The sequence below is a fragment of the Chiloscyllium plagiosum genome, chromosome 26 (genome assembly GCF_004010195.1).
Source record: "Chiloscyllium plagiosum isolate BGI_BamShark_2017 chromosome 26, ASM401019v2, whole genome shotgun sequence".
Classification (NCBI taxonomy): domain Eukaryota; kingdom Metazoa; phylum Chordata; class Chondrichthyes; order Orectolobiformes; family Hemiscylliidae; genus Chiloscyllium; species Chiloscyllium plagiosum.
In genome coordinates, this window is record NC_057735.1 from 18,833,422 (window position 1) to 18,846,503 (window position 13,082).

A 13,082-nucleotide genomic window follows, 5' to 3' on the forward strand; every position below is an offset into this window, starting at 1 on the left:
GTGGTGTGTTGTCTTCTGGCAGTCATGAGAAAAGAGAATGGTCCATCTCTCCCCAGTCTATCCACTAGGACCTCCAGTCCCGTGTTGTCAGTGAGATCCTAAATTGCCCCTCTCAACCATGACTTTTCCAAATGTACAGCAGCCAACTGAACAACAATTCTTGCCTTGAAGCATAATGTGCACAGCTAAGGTTTAAATATGGCGCCTCTGGAATGAATGCCTGAAATTCCTAACAGTGGTAAACATTTCTTCCAATTGCGTTCATCTGTGTGAGGATGTTATCAAAGGATGGATGCATCTTTAAGTGAGCAGTGGAGAATTGAGTAAGAAAGTTTGCCAGGCCTCTCAAGGGTAAACTCCATGAAGCTCCCCAAAGCTAAAACTTTGCCAAGATTCAGTTCCATATTTTTGAAAGCATTCTTTGAGTATTATATCATGCTCTTGGCATCATATAATGCAGTCACCCTTAATGTCACTACAGGTCCTTCTGCTGTAATGTGACAGTTGTGTTCCTCATCAACCTCGCGCTATAGAAAATCTCACTGCAGAAACTCGCTAATAGAAAATCGCACTACCTGTTCAGTAGAAAGTTTGTGTTATCCAAGCAATGTCCACAATTTATCAATCACATTGTAGCCAATTTGCACTGATGAAATATGCATGATAGTAGAATGACCTGTGTTCAGTAACTTTGAGATGGTTGCATCTGTATTTGTCGTCAATCACTATTTGTAAATGAAGTTAAGGAAGATATCAGAAGTTGAGAAAGAAAATGACACTATTAGCTAGTTTAGTACCTACAATGCAAGCTTAATCATTGACACACTTTATGTACTCTTCAAGGTACGACAGGTATTGTTGTCAGTTGTATTATTGGTATTTGTGTCGGAATTGGTGGTGCTGCTGGATTATCCTTTTATAATAAGAAACGGTAAGATACTTTTATTGTCACGACTACTGTGCATCTTCTGGAAATCTATAAACACACCCTGCTTTGTTCTTTTTTACATCTTTTCATAGTCTATTTCCCATTGATTTGCTCCTTTTTTTTCCTGGCTTTTGATTCACTGCCACAAGATTGCCTTTTGAGAAACCTGCTAAAAAAACCTACTTTTCTCATAGAGGTCATTCATTAAATTTAATTTGTATGTTAACATCTGACCCCAGGATTTCTTCCCAACAAGCTCAAACCAACTATTTTAATTTTTAACCCCTATGAAAATGTAAATGATTGATTTGCAATGATTTGTCTATCTTTAGTTTTCATTTTTGGTTGGTTTCCTTCGCCTGCATTTTCCAAGTACTGTCATGAAGCTTGAAATCACTTTGAATGTGTTGTCACTGTGATATTTCAAAGTTGAGTTATTTATTATGCTGTGTGTATGATACTTATATTTTACAAATTTATCAACATTATGACATATTCAATTTTCATTTATGTTTAACATCGTTTGTCTTTGCAGACAGCGTACCATGTGTAAGAAGGTTCACATCAATCCTCAACCCAGTGAAAACCAAGTGGAAGCCAATGTTAATGAGTACCATGATCACCCAGCATGATCTTTAATGAAGTCAAACTTATGATTATAGAAGGTAAACCTGCTTTAAGTGCTTTCAGTATTATTCTAGTATACTGTTAATTGGCCAATCTTTAATCCCTCAACTAACTTTACTAAAAGAGACGTCCAGATAAATATCTCTTTACTGTTTCTGGAATAGTTCAATGTGCCAACTGCCAGTGATTCCTTCAATAAATATGATGAACATGCTTCATAAAAGTACTTAATTGATTGTGAAACACCTTGTCTCATCAAGATTAGGGAACACACTACAAAAATCTAACTTCTGAAATAAAAATTGAAATTGCTGGAGAAATTTAGGTTTGGCAGCATCTCTGGAAAGAAAGAGCAAATGTTTCGAGTCCAGTAACCCTTCAGGATCTAAGTGCATTCTTCCTAGTCTAGTGATTGAGCCAACTAATCGTGGCACCATGGAGCAGAAAGTCTTTCAAGTAATGGCGCAGAAGGAGATGTAGTGATGTGGCAGTAGAGAACAGTATTGTCAGGTTGGTTGGCATTGCTTTTTGCAGCAAATTGTGAAAATCCAGAAGGTTCTGTTGTCTTTTCAGTGCCAATGTTTGAGATATCTGCAGGAAAGATGTTTACAGTGGGAAGCGGGGCATCCAGTCATTTTATATGTAGGTATCAACAATATAAACAGGACCAAGAAAGATGTTCAGTGAAAAATCAGGCAGGTAAAGATAGCTGAGATGAATTAATAAACCATATCTAAGATTGTTTCTTAAAAGAGCATGTACTGGAACCATGACAGGGCAAACTGTACTCGACCTGAAACTGTTTAACAAGTCAAGGTTAATTAATACTGTTAGCATCAAGTTAGTTTAAGTTAGTGGTGATCATAATAATTGAATTCAAGATTCCATTTGAGGGAGGGAAAAGCAGGGCCAAGACTGGAATTTAAAAATTAAGAGCAACTATAGAAATATAGAAAATAGGTGCAGGTGTACACCATGCGGCCCTTTGATCCTGCTGTGCCATTCGGTCTTGTGCACTTTTACAAAGATTCAAAGTTATCCTTTTCCAAACTACTGTTTTCCAGATGTTTTCCTCGATGGATTCACAAAGATTTTTGCATAGCTGCTAAACATGCAACCTATTATTAGCATGACAATTTGCCCTTATTTACATTTTTTTCTTTATGTAAAACCAAAGTAAGGCCATAGGAAATAGGAACAGGGTAGGCCATTTGGTCCCTCAGACCTGCACTGCCATTCAATAGGATCATGGCTGATCCAACATTCCCATGTCCGCTTTCTTGCCTTTTCCCTGTAACCTTACTGATAAAGAATCATTACCGCTGAAGGGCTTATGCCTGAAACATCGATTTTCCTGCTCCTCGGATGCTGCCTGACCGGCTTTGCTTTTCCAGCACCACACCCTTGACTCTGATCTCCAGCATCTGCCATCTTAGCCTTAAATATACAAAAGCACTGTGTTCCCACAGCTGTCTGTGGTGAAGAGTTCTAAAGACACTCTTCCTGATAAAGAATCGATCCATTTAAGCCTTAAATTTGCAAAAGCACTGTGTTCCCACAGCTGTCTGTGGTGAAGAGTACTAAAGACACTCAAACATCTGACAGAAGAAATTACTCCTCATCTCAGTTGTAAATTGGCACTCTTTTATCCTGAGACTATGTCCTCTAGTCCTAGACTCTCCCATGAGCGGAAATATCTTCTTGTGCATTTATCCTGTAAGACCCCTTAAGAATCCAACATGTTTCAATGAGATCACCTCTTATTTTTCTGAACTGAGTATAGTCGTAATCTATTTAGCCTTTGCTAATAAGTCAAACCCTTTATACTCAAGATAATCCTAGTGAACTTTCACTAAACTGCCGCCAATAAAATGATATCATTCCTTAAATAAGGTGAACAAAACTGCTTGTGGTACTCACATGTGCTCGCACCATCTCTCTGTTCAGTTGCAAAGACTTCCCTACTCATGTACTCTCGACCCCTTGATTTAAGGGTCATCGTTGTATTAGCCTTTCGGTTTACCTGCTCCATCGATGCGCTAGCTTTCTCTCGTCATTTCAACTATATCACTTCCTCCCCCTTCCCACCAATAGCTGTCATGGTTTTTCACACTCATGTGTCATGTACAAATACTTGCAAACCCCTTTATATTGTTAATTTCTGCAGCTTTTATCCATTTAAATAATTTTCTATGCTTTTGTTCTCACTTCCAATGAATAACTTCGTATTTTCCCATACTATACTCCATTTGCCAACTTACTGAATCTATAAACTATCTGTTTACCTCTCACTAAGATTATCAAGTTGAAGGTATGTACTGTACCTTTAAGAGAGAGTGAATGCTGTTCTGAACTGAGAGATTACAAGCACCTGGGTATATGACTGGATGGCAGTCACAGAGTGTACTGGAAAATTGAAAATATTAAACATTTGGCTGTTAAATGGATACCTGAGTTTTGGTTGTTGTTTTCACAACAATTCAAATTTAACCAATATAAATTATACCCAGGATATCAGAAGCCAATGGAATTTGAATTTTATAGTTTTGACACTTGAAAACCAATCAAATTGTCAGAATCTCATGTGTCATGGAGTGGGGGGAGGGGCGATGAATATAAACTCGGTATTTTGAAAATTATGGGAAAAGCAATTGGTGCAGAGAGAGAGAAACTGGTGAGGAGCTAACTGCGAATCTAACGTCTTGCTCTCAAAGAAATTAGAAAGCACTCTCTATTAAAGGCACCTTTTCATGTGAAACATACTCGCAGTAAAAAGAAAGAAGATGACCCAGGGAGATCAGTAGCTAGAAGAGTGAAGACATGGAAGAAGACAGAGACTGTGTGGTTTTGAGATTAAGTTAATGTAATTTTAAGTAAGTGTCTTATTGGAAGTGCAAATTTTTACAGTTATATAGTAAGTAGTTAAGAGAAAGGGGAACTTGGATTTGTGAATAGTTTTGTTTGTTCACTTAGAGTGAGAAAAATCAATTGACTTTTTTTAAAATCGTGGAATTTGGGAATACTCTATTACTTACATTTTAACAGGTGAGGTGAGGTTTTCTAGGTGTTTGGTTTAATTACTAGAGGGATTCAACCTTCCACGTCATGGCAAGATAAAGGACTGAGCCCAGTAGATGTATCACCAAAGATGAATTTTTAAAGAATTAAATCTTTCATAATCAAAAATAGGAATTTATTCAATTAAAATAAAAAATCTTTATGTTGATTCACCAGAGCAACTTTGTTGATGCAGCATCCAGGCTATGAACATAAAATAATAGTTGTGACACAAAAACAAATCATTTAACATATTTCTTTTTGAGTAATTCTTCCAACACATCTATGTCGGCCAGATATCTGAACCTAATCTAGTCCATGTGGATCAGGCAGCTCAACCTAATTTAGTCCCATTCGCCAGCACCCGGCCCATATTCCTCCAAACCCTTCCTATTCATATACCCATGTAGATGCCTTTTGAACGTTGCAATTGTACAAGCCTCCACTACTTTCTCTGGCAGCTCATTCCGTGCATGTACTACTCTCTGCGTGAAAAAGTTGCCCCTTTAGTTCTCTTTTATATCTTTCCCCTCTCACCCTAAACCCATGCCCTCTAGTTTTGGACTCCCCAGCACCTGGGAAAAGACCTTGTCTATTTATCCTATCCATGCCCCTCATGATTTTATAAACTTCTATGAGGTCTTCCCTTGGCCTCCGAAGCTCCAGGGAAACAGTCGCAGCTTATTCAACCTCTCCCCATAGCTCAAATCCTCCAAGCCTGGCAACTTCCTTGTAAATCTTTTCTGAACCCTTTCATGTTTCACAACATACTTCCAATACAAGGAGACCAGAATTGCACCCAGTATTCCAAAGCTGGCCTAATTAATGTCCTGTACAGCTGCAACATGACCTCCCGACTCCTCTACTCAATACTCTGACTGATAAAGGAAAGTATGCCAAATGCCTTCACTATCTTATCTACCTGCGACGCTACTTTCAAGGAGCTATGAACCTTCACTCCAAGGTCTCTTTGTTCAGCAAGACTCCCTCGGACATCACCATTAAGTGTATAAGTCTCTTTTCCTTTGTTGAATCTGTTTCCGCCATGTAATCAATGTTATTTTCCTGCTGTTTGTCTAACAAGTGAACTGCAGTTTTCATAATTTTCAAAAGGTGTACAGAAACAATGCCTGGTCTCATTCTTGTCAATCTGAGCACAGGCAGACTATCAATTGCCATGGTTTCTGTTCAAACTCTTGCACCATTACCTCATGTTGTTTCTGAAGTATCTACCCTTAGCTCTGTCCTTCACTTTATCGACATGCTGCTCTTCAGTGACATCATTTGAAAACACCGAATTTCCAGGTATGATGATGACATCTAGGCTCAATCTCATCACCACCTCTCATGACTAATCCACATATTGTCAGATGTTTGTCCAAGATCTAGTGCTGCATAAGCAGACATTTCCTACAATTAAAACTTTAAAAACACAACTAATTGGCTTCAAGTTCCGTCTGCAAACTCTAGATGAAAGAATTGAGGACATTCTGGCTAAGTGTGCAAATGATATAAAGATAGATAGAGGGATAAGTAGGATTGAGGCAGCAGGGAGGGTACAGAAGGATTTGGACAGGAAAGGAGAATGGGCAAAAAGTAGCAGGTGGAGTACAACTTGAGAAAGTGTCAGGTCATGCACTTTGGTAGGAAAGTAGAGGCATGGACTATTTTCTAAATGGGGTGAAAATTCAGAAGTCTAAAGTGCAAAGAGACTTGGGAGTTTTAGTCCAGGATTCTCAAGGTAAATGTGCAGGTTGAGTCAGTAGTTAGCAAGGCAAATGCACTGATGGCATTTATTTTGAGAGGACTTGAACATAAAAGCAGGGATGTACTTCCAAAGCTCTTTAACACTGGTCAGACCACATTTGAAGTACTGTACGCAGTTTTGGGTCCCATATCTCAGGAAGGATGTACTGGCCTTGGAGCGTCTTCAGGAGAGGTTCACAAGAATGGTCTCAGGAATGAAAAGCTTAACGTATGACGAATTTTCAAGGACTCTGGTCTTTACTTGGAGTTGAGAAGGTTATGGGGGGATCTAATTGAAACATACAAAATGCTGAATGACTTGGACAGAGTGGATATTGGGAAGATGTTTCCATTGGTAAGAAAGACTAGGACCCGATGGCACAGCCTTAGAGTAAAGGGAAGACCTTTTAGAACAGAGATAAGGAGAAACTTCTTCAGCCAGAGAGTAGTAAATTTATGGAATTCATTGCCACATAATGCTGTGGAGGCCAGGTGATTGGATATATTTAAGACTGAGAGAGATTGGTTCTTGAGTATCAAGGGTCACAGGGAGAAAGCAGGAGAAACCTATCAGCCATGATTGAATGTCAGAGCAGACTCAAAGGGCTGAATTTCTGCTCTTATGTCTTATGGTCTTAAACAGACCATTTGGTCCAACTTGTCCATGCTGACCAGATATCCGAACTGATCTAGTCTCATTTGCCAGTATTTGGTCCATATAAAAGTCTTTCCTACTCATATACCCATCCAGGTACCTTTTAAATGATGTAATTGTCCCACCTCCAACAGTTCCTTTGGCAGCTCATTCCCCTCTCACCTTGTTTCAAGTTCATGGTCTCACACCCAGCTAACATCCTACAGCCCACACCCTCAGAGATAAATATGTTTGTAATGCTGACCCCTTGAGCATCTGTGATTTTATTTGCTACACCATTTGTGGCTATACCTGCCTAAACGCTACAATTCCTTCCTTCAATCTCTTTATCTCTTTACATTTCTTTCCTCTTTTTAAAATGCCTCTCTAAACTACTTCCTATTTCCAACCTTTTTGGTCAGATCCCCTCATTTCACTTGATTTATTTTTGGGATGTTACTTTGATCCAGTTTAGAATATTGTGACATTATATTGCTAGCATTATATAAACAAATGTTATTTTTGTAAATTATGTCTCCATACACAAGAAGTTAAATTTAAAATGCTAAGTGTTGCTGTGGTTTTACGAACCATGATTAAATGCTGTTTATGCAACAAACGATTTCAGTAATAAGAACAAGATTAAAAATAGTCAGAAATCTGGCAACATCTGTGAAAAGCCGTACAGTTAATGTTTAAGATTTGTTTCCTTCCTATATTTCAGATTTTTTTTCTAACCATATGTTAATACAGTTATTGTTTCATCATCTTGCATGTATTCACGTTTGACTAATGTTAAGATCTTTTCTAATTCTCTATACTTTCTTCCCCCCCCTCTCCCCCCCCCAACAGATCAAAACTCTAAATAGTATGTAAATTTTGATGTAAACTTCTAACAAAGTCCTACTTCAGTTCATCACATTTCCGAGCAAATGAACTGATGAATCTACCTTCTCGGATATTACAAAGCAACATTGATGCAGCTGTTGATATTTTCAACACACAATATTGAAAATGCTCAGCAGTTCTAGCAACATCTGCGAAAAGGTAACTGTTAACGTTTGTCATCGATCTGAAATGTGAATACTGCTGCTCACATCACAGATGCTGCCAGACCTGCCGAGTATTTCCAAGATTTTCTTGTTTTCTTTCAGATTTTCTAGCATCTGCAATATTTTGTTTTAATTTAACTTATTTGGCTTATCAAGGAGTAAAGTTTTCATGCCAGATGTTCTATCCTTTAGGCAATTGCACTTTAATGAAAACTTTAGGCTAGTTTTCATTTTTGATACCTGTGCAGCTGCTGTTGCTCTATAAAACTGTCCACTGGAAATTGTGATTTAGATTTGAACACTGTTTGTTTAACAAATTATTATTCTATTGTTTATTTGAATGTTTTGTAAATATATTTGTACTGCCCCTGATTGCAGTTGCATTTTCAGGGATGTAGTAGGTCCACGAATAAGTTATTGTCACTTTTATTCTGACGTCTATGTGAATTACTGATTGATGTCCTGCTTCTGGAAACTTACTGTTAATTGCCTTAAATGACAAAGTGCTATAGAGTATTTGACAAGACCAGCCTGATTGTGGTTTTCCTTCACCTTGCACTATATATTGTATCTGTGAAACTTCATGAAACAATTAAACCTTAACTAATACAAAGTAAAGGTCTGTCCTCCAGTTTTAAAACAAACCCTTGATTTTTTTGTTACTTTTCTATTCAAGGATTAACAAAGCAAAACTATTGTCCTTATATTTGAAACTAAAGCTGAAACATGTCATTTGAATCCTTATTCTTTGTTTCCTGCACCTCCCAGATGAAACATCTAAAATTAGTTGCATGACCAACTTGAAGATGAGGTCATTCATTGTAAAGTTAACTTCCTTAATTGTGCATTACTTCACACTTCTAAAAGATCAAACTATTTTTATCTAATAGTGTAGTTTTGTTGAACTTGACTCACTGCTCAGGTTCTGATCAGGGTTTTGATCTGATCAGCCTTTTACAGCATTTTTTTGTGTTCGAAGTTGAAGATCCATTCATTCTAATATCTGCTCTAATGTCTGAAATACTTTGTAAGCATTTCTTAATCCTGTATCCAGAGTGAATTACTTTTCACAGTTGAGAGCAATATTCAATTTCCATTCGACTACAAAAGGAATAACTCAGTGCCTTCAAAAATAAGAGTATCACTTTCAACAATAGCACGCTGCCTTTATTGTGCTCTGCACACCAGTTATTATGCAGCAAAGAAGAACATAAAGTTAAAAGCAAATTATCAGAAATGAATGCGATGGCTAAGTGTGTAATTGTGCAATAAATTTGATTCATACCCTATAATTAGTGTACAACCATGTGAGCTGCTACATTGTTCTTTAAAATTAACAGCTGGCTTGCTAATGCCATTCAGGAAAGGGAATCTGCCAGACTACTGGGCTAGCTTATTCATGAATCCCAAACAATGTAGTCCATTCTTAATGCATTCTGTAGATTCTCAGACCATCGTCATAGTTTGGTTGATTTCAAGAAGGCAGTGTACCATTACTTGCTCATGATAACTGCATATAGATGATAAATATTGTATTGTTACTGTTATCCATATGCCAATAACAAATATTTTTTAAAAGCACTCAACGTTAAACTTTGCTCAATTCTAAAGAAATAAATTTATCTTGGGATAACCAAAGGTGACTCTTAAATTTGTGAATGTAACCAGTTTCAAAATGGCTGACCTGAAATAGGAAAATTAAGGAATATTAATTTTAATAATGTTGGTACTTAATTTTATTCTTGCCTAAAATGTCCAAAAATGCTAATACCTTTAACCAAATAATTCTAAAAATGTTTACAATGTAACCCCTGGATTTTTGATTTAACTCATTAATGCTCTAATCCCAAAAAGAAAGAGAACACAAGATTTTTGCTATTACAGTGTAAATCTGACTTCAATATTTAATATTTTGAGTCTGTGCAAAATGAATATACTTTGTTAATAGCAGCGGTCATGTTGGTTTATTTTCCTTTTGTAGACATGTACCATTTTAGACTCAAATCTCTATCGCCACTCAAATGGAATCAAAATAACCATGTAGATCATCTATGTTGTGGTTCTGTTCGCCGAGCTGGGAATTTGTATTGCAGACATTTTGTCCCCTGTTTAGGTGACATCCTCAGTGCTTGGGAGCCTCCCGTGAAGCACTTCTGTGATGTTTCCTCCGGCATTTACAGTGATTTGTACCTGCCGCTTCCGGTTGTCAGTTTCAGCTGTCCGCTGCGGTGACCGGTATATTGGGTCCAGGTCGATGTGCTTATTGATTGAATCTGTGGATGAGTGCCATGCCTCTAGGAATTCCCTGGCTGTTCTCTGTTTGGCTTGTCCTGTGATAGTAGTGTTGTCCCAGTCGAACTCACGTTGCTTGTCATCTGCGTGTGTGGCTACTAAGGATAGCTGGTCATGTCGTTTCGTGGCTAGTTGGTGTTCATGGATGCGGACCGTTAGCTGTCTTCCTGTTTGTCCTATGTAGTGTTTTGTGCAGTCCTTGCATGGGAGTTTGTACACTACATTGGTTTTGCTCATGCTAGGTACCGGGTCCTTCGTTCTGGTTTCTTAATCTGACCTAAAGGTGACCCCAGATGCACAGACATGTGATAAACTCCTCAATGTTTTATGAGATGGCCAAGCAAGACACGCAATTACTTGAAACTGCTCCGAGGACTTAAAGGATAAAATTGTGTCTAACATGTGGCACCAGCTACAGTATCGAAAACGGGAATGGGAAACATAGTCCTGACCACTCTGCAGAGGCCTCTTCTGATCTTCCTCTTATGTGAGAGCTTATGACTGCATTTACAGAGGTTTCCCACAAACTACACAGAAACAACGTAAAGGGAGGAGGTTATTCACCATACTGAGGATAGACCCATTCTAGTTTATGGCCGAAAGCATTTTATACACGCAATGAATACATTATTTCATTCGATTGATCATTTAAAAAGTATACAACAGGAACTGCAGTAGCCCGTTCGGTCTGTTAACTTTACTTCCTATTGAGCGTAATGATAGCTGATCTTCAGGGTCCACACCATAGTCCTGCTCTTTCCTCGTCTTAAAAGCATAGAAATCCTTACTTATTTCCAATGCCTTTGCTTCCACAGTAGAGAATTCCCCATGTTCACTTGTCTCTGCGTTCAGCATTTATTCTCATCTCAATGCTTGTAGCACGCACTGCAGCCCCTTGTGTTAGACGTCAGAGCCAGAGGAAGTATAGTCCCTAGTTCCAATCTATCTTGCTTGGTCACAGTTTTATCTGTACCTGAAATCTACATTCATTTCCTCAAACGTCCCAGAATACGGGCTCAGTCGACACAATCTCTGCTCGAACCCAAAGTCTATTCTCTCAGAAATCAGTCTGGGCATCCTTCACTGAAGTCCCTCAATGCCAGGTTTGTCATTCATTAGGTACGAAGACCAAAACTGTACACAATATTGCAAAATGGTCAAAATGAGATCTCACAATTGCAGAAGGACATGCTTATTCCTCTAACTCAAACCCCTCTGAAATGATGGTCAATATATCATTGGCCTTCCTAACAGCGTTCTACACCTGCAATGTTGCTTTCACTGCAATCAACGTTGCAGCTCCCACTTACCAGGGCTATGTATCCTGAACAGAATGGCAATGCCATGCTCAATTTTGGATTCTGTGTGTTGATACCATTGCCTTGCGTGATCTGTGATGAGGAAACAAGGAAGGGCATAACATCTTAACTGATGAAAATTTCCAGAAAATCCCTTTTCATACTATAACATGGCATTCTATTTTTCCACCCAAATTGCACAACGTCAAATCAGTCCACATTGCTCTACATCTGCCACTTATTTGCTCATTCACTTCACTGAACTCAAACACCTTGAATCATTTTAACATCTTCTTCACTCCTGACAATCCAGCAGTAGACTTGTAATTATTATATTGGATTCCCTCATTCAAATTGTTGATATGCATTTTGATGAACTGGGTCCAAGTGAATCCCACTAGACTTTCACTTCAATTGAATAAAAACATTTATTCGTACTCACCGTTTACTGCCAGCTCCGCCGTTCTAAAACCCTGTGCATACATTAGCCCCTATCGCACAACGTTTTATGTTGCACACAGGGATTGGGACTTGATGAAAACGCATCCTGAAAATTCAGTTACATTGCGCCCATTGATTCTGCATAATTCACTTAACAGTTGGTTTGTCAATCAGATTTCCGGTGTCATAATTCTCTGTAGACTTTACTTATGCCCAATAATTTCAACCGCAATAATTCCCCCCCAATCAGTTTATTTACTAATTTTATTGTACTCCTTATTTCTCACCATACTTGGTTTTCTACGATTGCTAAAGTTTTTGGGGGGTTTTGTTTTCTTCTGTGAAGACAGACTGAAGTAGTTGCTTCATTGCTCTGCCATTTCACTGTTATCCATTCTCTAGATTTTTTTTAACATTTAAGTAAGAATACTGCGCTTGCTTACTCTGAATTTTTCCACAAATATAGTTTTAGAAGCTTTACATTTCGTTCTTCTCACCATTGTTAATATCACCCATGTTAATAAATTTTATAAAATATCTCGTCCTGACGTTATCTGTTCTATGATCGAACTTCTGCAATCATGCAGTTGCAGAAGCGTAGATTCTGTCCTGTCAGCAGTACAGCACGCACATATTAGTCCCACTTTCACACACGGAGCTCGTTGCCATGAATGTTATGACACTTCAATTGCTCGTCCAAGTAATTTGTAATGTGTATGGTGCCATAACAACTCCCCTCTGAGGCAATTTCTTCCAGACCCCAAAATCTTCTGGATGAAAACAACCCTCAAATTCTCTCGAAATCTCACACTCTTCACTTTAAAAGTTTGTCATGTTGTACTTGTTCTTTTTTCATGGAAATTATCAGCTGCAAGGTTTGTGAAGGTTTGCAGCTCAGGTTGAGGTTTAGGGTGTAGGTTTGCTCGCAGAGCTGTAGATTTGATATCCAGACGTTTCTTTACCTGGTTAGGTAACATCATTAGTGGCGACCTAGATTCAATCAATAA

General features: G+C 38.3%; 1 protein-coding gene across 8 annotated transcripts in view; it reads left to right on the forward strand.

The window, feature by feature from the left end:
* LOC122563172 (membrane cofactor protein-like) overlaps window positions 1-8,657 on the forward strand; it is a 65,282-nt gene extending 56,625 nt beyond the window's left edge. For 5 of the 8 annotated variants that reach the window (XM_043716680.1, XM_043716674.1, XM_043716675.1 and 2 more), the window contains 3 exons: window positions 844-931; window positions 1,464-1,593; window positions 7,845-8,657. In XM_043716680.1, the coding sequence (XP_043572615.1) occupies window positions 844-931; window positions 1,464-1,560 (185 nt within the window). In that variant the 3' untranslated portion in view covers window positions 1,561-1,593; window positions 7,845-8,657. The remainder of the gene's footprint in view (window positions 1-843; window positions 932-1,463; window positions 1,594-7,844) is intronic. The other 3 variants (XM_043716677.1, XM_043716678.1, XM_043716679.1) reach the window with 1 other exon arrangement.
* Window positions 8,658-13,082: the final 4,425 nt, after the last annotated feature.